The sequence below is a fragment of the Sinocyclocheilus anshuiensis genome, unplaced genomic scaffold, assembly GCF_001515605.1.
Source record: "Sinocyclocheilus anshuiensis isolate Anshui unplaced genomic scaffold, SAMN03320099.WGS_v1.1 scaffold1986, whole genome shotgun sequence".
NCBI classification, from domain to species: Eukaryota; Metazoa; Chordata; class Actinopteri; order Cypriniformes; family Cyprinidae; genus Sinocyclocheilus; species Sinocyclocheilus anshuiensis.
This window is the reverse complement of record NW_015542458.1, coordinates 102,532-116,347: the sequence shown is the minus strand read 5'-3', so window position 1 is coordinate 116,347 and position 13,816 is coordinate 102,532. Positions and strand designations below refer to the sequence as shown.

At 38.2% G+C, this 13,816-nt stretch overlaps 1 protein-coding gene across 1 annotated transcript in view; it reads left to right on the top strand.

Annotated features, from left to right (window-relative positions):
- LOC107693769 (uncharacterized) overlaps positions 1-6,221 on the top strand; it is an 8,885-nt gene extending 2,664 nt beyond the window's left edge. The window contains exons 2-8 of the mRNA XM_016493284.1: positions 1,023-1,271; positions 1,516-1,794; positions 4,430-4,474; positions 5,238-5,354; positions 5,503-5,553; positions 5,765-5,796; positions 6,043-6,221. Coding sequence (XP_016348770.1) covers positions 1,023-1,271; positions 1,516-1,794; positions 4,430-4,474; positions 5,238-5,354; positions 5,503-5,553; positions 5,765-5,796; positions 6,043-6,147 — 878 coding nt within the window. The 3' untranslated portion in view covers positions 6,148-6,221. The remainder of the gene's footprint in view (positions 1-1,022; positions 1,272-1,515; positions 1,795-4,429; positions 4,475-5,237; positions 5,355-5,502; positions 5,554-5,764; positions 5,797-6,042) is intronic.
- Positions 6,222-13,816: the final 7,595 nt, after the last annotated feature.

The following is a 13,816-nucleotide window of genomic DNA, read 5'->3' as shown; positions in this document are numbered from 1 at the left end:
TATACACCCCCCAATAAGGGCCACCCTAATGTAACGTGTAACAAGGACACCTTAAAATAAAGTGTTGCCAGACTTTTTAATTAAGAGTGCCATGACAATGTTGTTTTTCCCCTTTGGATATTAAGCATAACCTCTCTAATTATAACTGTTTCCAGCATTGCAGAATTCTCTGCTCATTAATATGTTTGAACCACAGGGTCCAAAACAACACTGGACTCCAAGGTTTTTTTGGGGTTTTTTTTTTGTATGTAGAAAATAAAACATGCTGACATTCAGTTTAGAGTGAGAAAATGACAGAATTGTCATTTCTGTGTGAACTCTTTAATCTAAATGCATGACATTTAATATTTAATAACAGGCAGGCATGTGATGAGAGACATAAAACAGCTAGCCCTTCTGACCAGGTTACTGACCAGTTTACCTAAATTCCTAATCCAAAATATCCTATTCAGAAATATAAAACTGGTATCAGTTTAGAGACAAAAAAAGCAATATTAACTTCCATTTCAAACGGAGTCACAGGAACGTAGCCACTGTCCACACACTTCCTTCTGATAAGGTATAAATAGGAGCAGACTCAGGAAGTCCAGTCAGCCTCAGCTCTGAATGTGTGTTCATATCAAAGTGAGTCGGCTGTTCCTTTACAGAACAACCTCCTTTGCTTTCTATAGCAATAAGGTGTTTTAGATTGTTACTCATGTAGCAATCAATAAAGCCATTTCTCATTCAGCATTACAAAATATTTCAAATACTATACTAAGCTACATAAAATTTGCAAAGAAAATATGTGTGTTGTTTGGTGCTCGCCCATAATTTGCTGTCATGTAGGTGTTATAATGAGTGTGTTTTGGTGAATTGTGAGGTGTAGAGTGCAAGTAAAAAGAGCCCACTTGATATTAATTTCTCACCTCATGTAAACCCATGGGCATATGACAGTTTAAGGAAAGCAATGCATTAAAGACTGATGTTACATTTAAATGTGAAATGTGAGCGTATAATCTCTGACCTTTCACCTTTCTCAGTGCAAAAGCTGAGTGCCCCAGAAAAGCATTTTCTTGTCCTGATGTGTTCTGACGCTCCATATGTTGACTGGAGCCATGGGCTGGAAAGGGTGATCGCCTCTAGACGAGGAAAGCAGGTGTCTTACCTGGACCAAAGCAAACACCAGCTGCTTGAAGACGGCCAGCTCTCCATTAAAGACCTGCAGGAGTCAGACGCAGGAGAATATTACTGCAACCATCAGCTAGTGGCAGATATCACTGTGCTCAAAGGTATTTTAGTTGTGGCATGTCTCTCCAAACTCACGCTATTTTCTTTCTTCGGTGGGAATACAAAAGACTCAATTTTGAAAGCATACTGTGACCACAGGTTGCCAAGACCCAAAAAGGACAAAAAAGCACCATGAGCATAGCATAAAAATTGTTAATGTCAATCATGCAATATATTTCAAGTCAGCAGAAGACAAACACTTCAGCGTCATTAACACTTAATCATTCTTTCTTTCTTTCTTTCCAGGCCATAACTTTACAGTTCCTGAGGGCACAACTGTTTATCTGCCATGTAAGACGTCTGATAAAATGAAGCAGAGATGGGCATTCAAACGCACTCCTCAGTCCAGAAAAGAGTTCATCTCCACGCTTTATAAAAACAGCACCATAAAGAAAGAGAGAGTTGATCCAACATTAAGATTCACTCATACCATCAACCACCTGATTATCTCCAATCTCCAGCTGCAGGACTCTGGGCTTTATCTGTGCAACAACAGAGAGATGGCTTTCCTTACGGTGACCACAGGTAGCACTGAGCACAATATTAACACTGAATATACTGTACAATCATTTCTATTATGATAGGAATTTCCCTAGGGTATTGATACCATGCAATAAAAAGCTGTCCCCAAAACATACAGCGGGTAAAATAAGTATTGAACACGTCACCATTTTTTTTCTCAGTAAATATGTTTCTAAAGGTGTTGTTGACATGAAATTTTCACCAGATGTCAATAACAACCCAAGTAATCCATACATACAAAGAAAACAAAACAAATAAGTTCAGAAATTAAGTTATGTGTAATAAAACGGAATGACACAAGGAAAAAGTATTGAACGCATGAAGAAAGGGAGGTGCAAAAAGGCATGGAAAGCCAAGACACCAGCTGAAATCTATCAGTAATTAGAAAGCATTCCTGCCCTCGTCAGTGGAAATGAATATTAGCTGCTTCCCAACACCTACAGTACCAGGATGATGAAGATGAAACAAGGGTGGACATTTCAGCAAGGCAATGATCCCAAACACAGCCAAGGAATTGGTTTCAGAGAAAGAAAATAAAGCTGCTAGAATAACTTGAATCCAATAGAAAATAAGAACTAAAGGTCAGAGTTCACAGAAGAGGCCCACAGAACCTGACAGGAGGCGTCTTGAAGCTGTCATTACCAACAAAGGCTTTTGTAAAAAATATGAAATAAATTTCAGTAGTTCAATACTTTTTCCCTGTGTCATTCCAATTTATTATACATAACTTAATTTCTGAAATTATTTGTTTTGTTTTATTTGTATGAAAGGATTACTTGGGTTATTAGCGACATCTGGTGAAAATTGAATGTCAACAGCACCTTTAGAAATATATTAACTGAGAAAAATGGTGGATGTGTTAAATACTTATTTCACCCGCTGTATTTGAACACTTAAGTTAACTAAAATGTCTGAATCCCATTGCATTATTAGTGGAATCGGATTAAACAAATGCTGCATGCAATATCTTGGGATAATAGGGAGGAAATAGCAATATGAGTGGAAGTAGGAGGGTGCTGAGCCTGTGGCTGTTCTATACGCAAGCATCAATGTCTTGATGCAAACTGCAACCGGTAGCCAAGGGTCCAAGAACTGATCCCTGAGGAACAGTGTTGGGTGTAACGTGTTACTGTAATTAAATTACTTATCCACTGAAAAAGTAAAGTAAGGGATTACTGCTAATTTTTATGTAATTTAATTGGTTACTTCTAAAGTGCTTGCGTTACATACTGTAAATAATTTCAGCTGTTCTAAAATCAATATTGAACTTGAAATCTAAATTATTCGTCTAAAAGGTAAAATTGAATGCAGCGTCTTTAACACTCTTCGCGTTGTCGCATTTACTTGCAGTATTTTCTGATAGAGAAAATAACCTAATATACTCAGATACAGTAGATAAGACTAAAATCAATCGAATCTAAAAAGGGTATACTTTGATATGTGTAAACTGACAATAACAAAAAAACATTGTGCTTTTGTAAAATAAAGAAAACAAACAGGGTGCGCTTTCAGTCGTCTCAGTTTCCGTGAACTTCTATCTGCAACGCGTCACAGAAATGAACCGAAACTCAGCGAATGCTTGACACACACAGCCATGAGAAATATAGAAAGCTTGAGGTGTCTACTTTTAAATGAACCAACTCAAATTGAAAAAGAATATTCTCTGATTATGTAATATGTTTAAAAAACTAAAGCGAGGAAGTCTTTCCCGTCTCTGAGCTCAATATCTGCAGTCACACCTGTGCGCAAACATCTTCCTCACCTACAAAAATAGATTAAAATAATAATAATAATAATAATAATAATAATAGATTAATCTACTTTTCATCGTTTTTGGAAGAAGACCTGCTTTGAGAAATAAGCCGGAATTTACCTCAGAAGAACAGTGTGATCTGACGCGGCTTTCTTTCTTTCTTCAGCGGAGGATACAATTTCTGTATTTTTGTTTTGGGGGGATATAATATTGTCCAGTCCTGTCATGTTTACTGCCATTCCGTGTGTGGGGATGACTTCTGATGCAGCAGCTTGTTTTACATATGTTTAGCAGCATGCGGATATATTGGCTTGTATTGTTCATTTCGTGCGCATCCTGCTTTAGGGGTGATTTCATGTATGTTAAATGTGCAGCAGCAGCATGTCTGTGGATGTTTTGGCAGTAGCAAGTCTCTGTACGGCAGCAGAAGCAGTGTAGCAGATCTGTTCTGTTAACACATTGACATCATCATATCGATAGCCATGCCAATCTATTCTGAGAGTTGGTACCTTACAACTCTCGACTTTTCTGAACCGTTTTCCAGTGTCACTGAATCAGCTGTGTTTTGGTGATTTTAGTGGGTGAAGTTCACACAGGTGTCCAAGCAGAGGAACCAGGTGTAGATCATCACATCAACTGTGAACATGTTCCAACATATCACAATCACAGAATGTCTCAATGCAACATATCTTCAAACCTAAAAAAGTGTCTGTGTATTATCATTCTTTAAAATATCACTTGCTTTGATATCATGTTATCTAATGTATTGACACTGCAACACGTGACACGAATCCATGCATTGAAAGTATTACAATTCTCAGTATACAATATGTTTTATTTTCTGGAGAGTGTAATGGAATAAGATTGTATGTTTCTTTTTCACAGAATCGACTGAAATTGAAAACAGCAGTCCAGATATAAATAAATATCGTAAGTTCTGTTAATTTTTCCACTAGTTGCACGAGAAAGTCTGTGAGCTCTTAAGTATTTTCTGTATTTCTGTATAAATTCAACCCATATCGAATTTGAATTTCATTCTATAACTAGACAAAGAGAATCCAATTAGACAAACATTACACAAATCTACAGGAAAAGGAGAGACGCGTAAACATCTGTGCTGCAGAAAGTATGTGAACCTCTAGGATTATCAGTTTATTTAAAGAGATAACTGCAGTCCGTGGTTTCAGGAAAGAAGATAAAACAGGTGAGAGTTGAACAGCTCTGCCCTACCGTAAGAGTTCAGCTCTCTGCATTGGCTAATGTTAGTGATGTTCATCAAATGTATGTGGCAGGATAGCAGTGAGGAAGCCACTGCACTCTTTGAAGAACATTCCTGCACATCTAAAATTTGCCACAAGACTACAGAAACAATGTTTCATACAAAACACCAAACACTGCATTCAGTAATAAGAAGCTCATCCAGCCGTAAAACGCTGTGCGGGCAGTATAATGGTCCGGCCTAGAGCTGGAGCAGGACACTTATAGATAGAACAATGATTTCTGCATCCTACAAGAGAATGTCAAGCGCCAGCCTGTAAAAACATCAAAGTGCACCATGTTTTTCTTTTTAGATTTTCTTTACCATGTTATAGTACTAGACAAACATCTGATCTCAATGTAGCTCAAAGTAAAAAAAAAAATCTCCAGGCTTCATAAACTGTACGGTCTGTAAAACATGAACGTGTGTGTTTAGTGACAGTGGCCGTTCTGCTGGCTTTGTGCATACTGGCGATGGTTTGTGTTGGCCTTCTGTCTGTGACGATCGGCTGGAAAAGCAGGAGAAGGAGAAGAAACATTAGAAAAGAAACAGGTGCATTTGACTTGGACTCCATCTTTTGGCCAATAAACACTAAACACACACACACACACACACACACACACACACACACACACACACACACACACACACAATAAAATACAAATAAATGATTGATTGATTGATTGGTTTTTTCCCCCAGAGCCGACAGACATTGCATCAGGTCTACAATTACAAAGGATGTCAAATGAAGGTAGGGGTGGAATAATGTTATTATAAATAACATTATAATTAAATGTTATATAAATGTTTCATTAATATCATGAGATCAGGGTATTAGTACACATGCACTGCATTGCATGCATTCAAGATTATTTCAACAGCATTATGCAGATATGGTTTCATCAAAGGTCATGTCACTCGGGTTATTTCATTTCAAACAGTGATCTTGTGTTGTTTATCAGGCCCCTGGATGTTGGACATTGATGAGGATGCAGTGAGTTTCTTTCTCCTCCAATCAACAGCCAAAGATGCTTGTAGTATTTGATCAATGAAAATGTTTACTTCAAAATGACAACAGTTTGATGTTTCTCTAAGAAATAATGGTATTATAATAATGATGTAAATATGGCTGGAGTAATTTAATGTGTGTGTGTGTGTGTGTGTGTGTGTGTGTGTGTGTGTGTGTGTGTGTGTGTGTGTGAATGTGTGTGTGTGTGTGAGTGTGTGTGTGTGTGTTCAGGGGGAAATCCAGTACGCGTCTCTGGGTGTGCAGCACTGGAGAGAGACAGACAGACAGCTGAGCAGCAGACAGCATGTCATTTACTCCACACTGATCACGTCATGAAAACAACACACTCATTTACACTGGATACATACAGTCAATATGAGAATACACTTAAAAACACCTCATATAGAACTGAAAGTCTTAGCTTTATGTGTCATCCTACAAACGCTAGCTTATATATAATGAAACAAATGAAAAATAAACCATAGAATATAGCAGGCATAATATAGTAATATAGCATATGTAATATACACTACCATTCATTATATATACACAACAAAGATACTATAAATTGGTGACATTAAATACTTTTATAATGTTACAAAAAAGTTTTCTATTTGAATAAATGCTGTTCTCTTGAAATTGTATGTAAAGAATCATGAAACAATAAATTATGATCCTGAAAATAAATTGTTTTAAAATATATTTGAAAAGAAAACAGTTATTTTAGATTGCAATAATATTTGACATTATTTACTGTATTTAAAGGGGTCATTGGATGCCCATTTTCCACAAGTTGAACTGTGTCTTCAGCGGCTCAGATGTCGGGACTAAATGACGACTGCTATGTTCATTATTACATCCAACAACAGAACACCTCAATCGCTTAATCGGAGACATTCTTGTCTTCCCCTGCACTGGAGTCGACACAATGGCGGACAGCTCTCAGCTCACTCAGGGCGGGGCTAAGGTAAGACGGACTTGTCAATCAACTATCGTGGGAGGGGCCTGTGCAGAACTACGTCACTCTGACAGGAATCTCAGAACAGCCTGATTTGAGAAAGGAGATTTTAAGAAATCCACTGGGTGTATTTTTATCCTTATAGGGTGGATGTGTACACACACTTCCAACACACATTTATGTTCAAACAACATGTAAAGTGAATTTTGCATCCGATGACCCTTTTAAACAAACTAAATGTAGACTTGGTGAACAAAATAGACTTCTTTCAAACACATTAAAAATCTTTCCAACCCCAAACGTTTGAATGGTAGTGTATAAATTTTTTTTTTTTTCTTTTTTTTCCCCCACAGACTTGGCATAAGTTCAGAGTATAGGTGTTGGTATAGTAGACTTCTTAAACTCTCTCTGTTAATATGAAGCTGATTAAATGCAGTGAAATCAGGACGTGTGGTTGGTTATAGCTGCGTATGTCACGTTGACTGGAGCAGGAGCCGCGGCTCTGGACCGCCTGAGGAACCAGAGACTGGCGTACTGTACTTGTGCTGCCTGGAAAACAACAGCATCTCCCTGCGTTAATGAATCAATATTAATGTCGCTCTCAGAGAACAAAAACAACGCAAACTACCGACTACACAGACAAACAGGAGAACAAAGGTTCCTTTCTTAGTTATGCCACTTCTTTGTGGTATTCTTATGCCTGTTTTTACATCGATCCTGCATCATATTCTGAGTTTGTAGTTTTCTTATGCCAATGTCTCACATTTTTTTGTGCTTATAGAATTTTAGTTATGCCATTCTTATGCTACTTTTTTGCATATATGCCATTTTTTTTTAAAGAATCCAAGTCCATCCCACCTTGACATTTGAGTTTTCTGTCACGCAGCTGATGCAAGAGACCCTGGAAGAACCTAAAAGAAAAACACATGTAAAACACTGTGGTGTAACCTGCATTTCAATCAGGTTTGATTTGGGGCTTCATGCTCTTTTAAAGGGGTCATGAACTGAGAGATTAAAATTTCTTTGATATTTTGACATATAAGAGGTTGCTGTTCTATAAAAACATCCTGCAAGTTTCAGAACTCAAAACTTTCTCATTAGTCTAAAAACAGCTTATATTGAAGGTAGTCTGTCAAAACAACAGCTTGTGGAATGTTCCACTCTATGATGTAATAGTGTGGATAAGCACCACCTCCGCAGAAGAAGAGCAACGCCTGCTTCTACATCGCTGTCTGTTTAGCCCCGCCCACATGTTATACACAGCTACCTGTTAGCCCCGCCCACCGATTCTACCTCACTGCCTGTGTAGCCCCGCCCACTGATTTTACATCGCAGCTTGTTTAGCCCCGCCCACCGATTCACGCACGTAGTGTAAATAATGAGAAATTAAGGCAAATGCGCAGGTCTATGCAGAAATCAAACAATAAAAATGCTCTGAAGATAACAAGATGCTGTGCAGTGCCAAGCTGTGGAAAAACAGTGTTTGCATCACCTTCCTTCTGATCCCAGTGTTAGAATTAACTTTATTTTTAATGAAGTTCCAGACCGCATCAGTAGGAACTCGGTCCTTTGTTCACTTCATTTTACCGCAGATTCGTTTACAAACAAGGCACAATTCGATGCGGGATTTTCAGAAAGATTGAATCTGATAGATGATGCTGTGCGACTATATTGGATCTGACAGTAATGTCGCAACACAAGTGTGAGTAACTGTTTTTATTACGTGATCACTATTGCTTTGTCTGTTAAACAGATCGTTTGATATGAGTACTTATGCGTTTTTGACCTAAATCACAGCAGCGTCCATCTGTGAGGAATGTAGGCTGTCAATCATACACAGCTATTAGCCAATCACAGCAGTGGCATTTACTTCAGAGTCTACAATCCTCCACGCCTGTTCAAACAGAGCGTTCTGATGAGGGGTCAAAAACAGGGCAGAAAAAAGACTATTACTTCTAAATTATGATGTTTTTTTATGTAAAAATCTTGATAGCATTATAAGTGGACCTCAAAGAACAGTGCAAAAAAAATCAAAACAAAAACAAAGGCAGTTCATCACCCATTTAAGAGCTGGGCTTCTCTGTTTCTCACCTTTCCTGTAACAGAGCACACACACGCAGAGAATACTGCAAAACCCACATACGACACAAGCACAGACCAAGAGCGTCCTGCAGCCCTCAGTCTCTGACGAGCGCTGCGGTTCAGCGTCTGAAACACAAAACCAAACCAGTCACCAAACAAACCAGTGGAAAGAGCAGCGGTTTCACTGGAACAGATGAGAGTCACAGAAAACAGAGGTTACAGCCAAACCATGAAGAAACTCAGCCTTCTCTATAAATAGGTCTTCTGTGGTTTCTCAGTTTTAGAAAGACCATGAAGAAAGGTTTATTGCATTAATAATCTAATGACTTGTCAAGAAATAAAGCATTCACAATTTAGCACTACATTCTGACAGTACTTTTTATTTTTTATAAATATGGCAATTTATTATGAAGTAGAATGGCTAAGTATTTCCCATTTAGCTGGAAGGCTTAATATGACGGCACTATTCTTACAGATTGCTGTGATGTTATGCACTATATCTGAACCATGCTGATGAAGTAAGAGGTTTGTTCTGGAGAAGTGATCCACTAAAACACAGAGCACCTTTACAGCTTCCTGCTCTGACATCACAGCTCTCTGTGGTTCTGCCGTTTTGAATTATAACATAACTAATATAATATAAAATCATGATGTTTTGGCCGATCTGAAGAGCACTAACCTGCAAATGTGAGTCTGACAGCAGTCCCAAAGCGCATCGTCTTTGCACTGACACCAAGAGCGCAGTAGTACAGCCCCAGATCCGACTCTCTGACCCCAGCGATCACCAGGCTGACCGAGTCAAGCCTCCTGTCTGCTTCCAGCCCAAAATGACTTCCATTCTCATTATAGTAAGTAACTAAATATTTTTTTTTAAGGTTTCCTCTTGCTGCAGATATGAGTAAAGTAATCTTCTCAGAGCTCAGTCGATACCATGCCATCTCAGAGCTGGAGTTCAGGAAGCAGGGCAGAGTAACATTCTGCTCCAGCTGGACGCTCATATTCACCGTGTCTGCGTGACACTGTGTGCTGATGCCTAGGAAAGACAACATGCAGAAGTACACCAATGCACAAGTTCTCTAAATCAGTTGTTATAACTAAGAAACCACACACACTATATATATATTAGTGCTGTAAAAACAATTAATCATGATTAATCGCATCCAAAATAAGTTTTTGTTTACATTATATATGCATGTGTACTGTGTATATATATTATGTATATAAATACACACACATTAGCTTAACACAGTACACGTAACAATGTTGTTGTTGTTTTTTTTTGTTAATTATATAATAAATAAAATGAAAACAAAGGGAATAGAAAAAGAACAGAGAAAGCTGTTAGATGCCTTTTTTTTAAAGAAAACAAATCGTTTTTTTTGTTAATTATTGGCCTATAATAAATAAAAAGAAAACAAATAGATAGAATAGAAAAAGAATAGACAAAGCTAGTGTTAAAGTTTTTTTTATTTTTTTAAGAAAACAAATAGAGTGCAAGTCTTAAAGGGTAGTGTTTTTTTTAATAAAAAAAAAGACAACAAATAGATTTAGAATAGAGAGTGTTAGAGGGTCAAATATAGATGGAAGAGATGTGTTTTTAGCCGTTTATATATTAATAGAGATCAATGTATGGATGTATACTCACTGACTAAAAGGATCACTTTGAAAATGCTCATGTTCCAGTCTCTTTGTCAGGTGCAGTTCATCTGCTCTGAGACGTGGGAGCAGGGGTCTTACTTATAAATGCTTAAGTTTGCTAACCCTCAACAGGTCAGGCTTTCAGTTATAAACCACAGTTTTGCACATTTCCACAGTTGTCATGCTGGTGTTTACTGAAAAGGGAAGAATCTGTTTGCTGTTGCATAGCACCACACTTAAGTTTCATTTTTGAGGAATAAGGAAACTCTAGAGCAGCTCGGTGTTCACACTTGCTTCCGTCAGCATGAGCACATGTGCTCCAGTCTCACAATGCACTACAACACATCAATAATGCAGATGTACGACAGACATCCCATGCTTTCTCACAATGTTTTTGTCATTTCTGCTTACTAGACATTTATATTTGGATTTTATCCAAAGCAACTGAGAATGCATCCAAGGTATGCAGAACATGTGCATGTATGTTCCCTGAGAAATGAACTCATGACTTTCATCTTTGATTCTATAATACAGAACACTACACTACAGAACACTACACTACAGAAGACTACACTACAGAACACTACACTACAGAACACTACACTACAGAAGACTACACTACATAAGTCTACACTACAGTACACTACACTACATAGACTACACTACAGAACACTACACTACACTACAGAAGACTACACTACAGAACATTACACTACAGAACACTACACTACAGAACACTACACTACAGAAGTCTACACTACAGAAGACTACACTACAGAACACTACACTACAGAAGACTACACTACAGAACACTACACTACAGAAGTATACACTACAGAAGACTACACTACCAGGCCCGGATTAACACAGTGTAGTGCCCTAGGGTGACCACAGCAGCGAGCGCAAGTGCCTTCAGCGCAGCTGGAAGAGTTCCGCGCTTGCATGCAACAGGTTAAAGCTTGCCGCAAAAGTAATTACCATGAATGTGTCGGGGGAAAATAGTAAAGAGATTTGAATTATTTATTAATAAACTATAGTGTCTTCTGAGTCAGTGTCGCAAAGATGAAGTTGACGGTCGTGACTCGTCATCTCCTCATTGGACGCGCCTTTAGTAAGAAATGCATCTTTACGGATTAATGATTAATGATTAATGATTAATGAAGCGCTCCTTTTCCAGACCAAGATGGCAGAAAGCGCATCATGTTTGTTTTCTTTATTTTATAAAAGCTCAACGTTTTGTTGATATCGTGAGTGCACACAAATAAAAGTAGACCCTTTACAGTTACAAATGATGTATTACTTTATGAGCAAACATGATGGCATATTTTAAGTTGTTTCCACTGTTTTTATAAAAGCACAACGTTTTGTTGATATTGTGAGTGCACACAAATAAAAGTAGACCCTTTACAGTTACAAATGATGTATTACTTTATGAGCAAACATGATGGCATATTTTAAGTTGTTTCCACTGTTATCTAAGTGATCTCGCTGGCGCCTCCATGTCCTGCAGAGCACGCTTCAGCTTCCACTCTCTGCACAAACGACTGGATATGTGCCTAATACTGCATTTATCTAGTTTAACATTTAAACTAACATTGTGAAATATGCTTGAACTGTTTTATATCTATAGATTTAATTTTAGGCGAGTCATGATGATTTGAGAAGGCTAAATTGATCAAACAGAATAAGATCAACTCATTGTCTTCCGCTGATCGCTTGGTCGTTACTTAAAAAAACCCCAAAAAAACGTACATTTAATGAACAAAAAATGCTCCAAACGTTATTCTAAGTTAACTTAATAAAAAACTAAATGAAAAATAATAACTTTGCCATTACATACAAAACTGAACTTTTAATTTCTAAAACAGTAATAACCTATAAGCTGTTTTGGGAGAAGGGGAAAAAAAAGACGGACTCGGGCCGAGAATTTCTATAAGGACCAGGCTAGGGAATATTTGAGGCCCGTGCAGGGCTCTAGGATTTAATAGCCAGCAGGGAGAGTGCAGACAGATGCTTCTGTCTCATGGTTGTCCTGAGTTCATTCTTCACTCTTTTAAGTTGAGAGAAGGATCTCTCGCCCTCGCAGTTGGTAACGGGCAGGGTTAAGAACAGTCTGAGTGCAACGAGTACAGTCTGTACTGTAGCCCTTTTTTTCATAGAATTTGCAGCATATCCTCTAGTGCAGGGGTTTTCAACCTGTGGGGCGCCCCTTGGCACCTGTCAAGGGGGGCGCGAGCATCAGTTAATTCAGAGACGTTCCCTTGAGAATTTATGAATATGAGTTAGCAAATCTTTAGCCATCCACTAGGGGGAAATCTGACTCCCACTGCTAGTCGACAGTTAGTCCTCGGTTTTCCTGCGGAATTGGGCTGCTTTAACACTTGCCGCTGCACAAACAGATAGCCTTCTCAGACAGCAGGTGAATACCAATGGTCAACAGTCTTGACAAGTATTCTTGTAACCACAGTCGGTTGTTTTAAGTGAATGTAAACAGTGAAGAAAATATCAAATGTACATCAGTATAACGGATCCGTGCATTTCTTATGTAAATAATGTTAATCAAAAAGAGCAAAAAAAATTGTTCGCTGCTTTAATAGCTTTAATGGATATTTGCTTTTATGTTAATGTTAAAAGGGGGGGGGGGGCGCAAGTGAAATTAGACAGACTTGGGAGGGCGCATGTCCTAAAAGGTTGAAAACCCCTGCTCTAGTGAACAATTTTTTTTCTTCCCGCATGAAATTCTTGAACTGAAGTTCATCTCCAAAGTCTTTGTCCAGGTCATCTGGATATGTGGATGAGAGTGCCGCAGCACGTTTATGAGCACCATCACAGTCTGTATTGGTATCAAACAAAACCCCATGTGTCGCTATGTGTCATGATATTTTCTCTATTTTTTTTTTATTTACATTTCGCACAACCGCTAAGCTGGTGCTGCCTATCCATTTTGAATTTAATATTATTGGCGGGACTCTGACTGTGGGCAAATACGCTGTGACCTGACCCAATCCCAATTCTTTATATTGTATATTCTCTCTGTAAATATTGTATCGTTAACTATTCATTTTGTATCTGCATCTCTTCCAGCAAAATGATATAGAAAACGTGAAAAATATTTTAAAGGTCTAGTCATTATCTTAATCACTTGGTGCCCCCCTACTGGCTGGTGCCCCAGGGCACTCGCCCAATCCCATCTATGGATAATCCTGCCCTGTACACTACAGAACACTACACTACAGAAGACTACACTGCAGAACACTACACTACAGAACACTACACTACAGAAGACTACACTACAGAACACTACACTACAGAAGACTACACTACAGA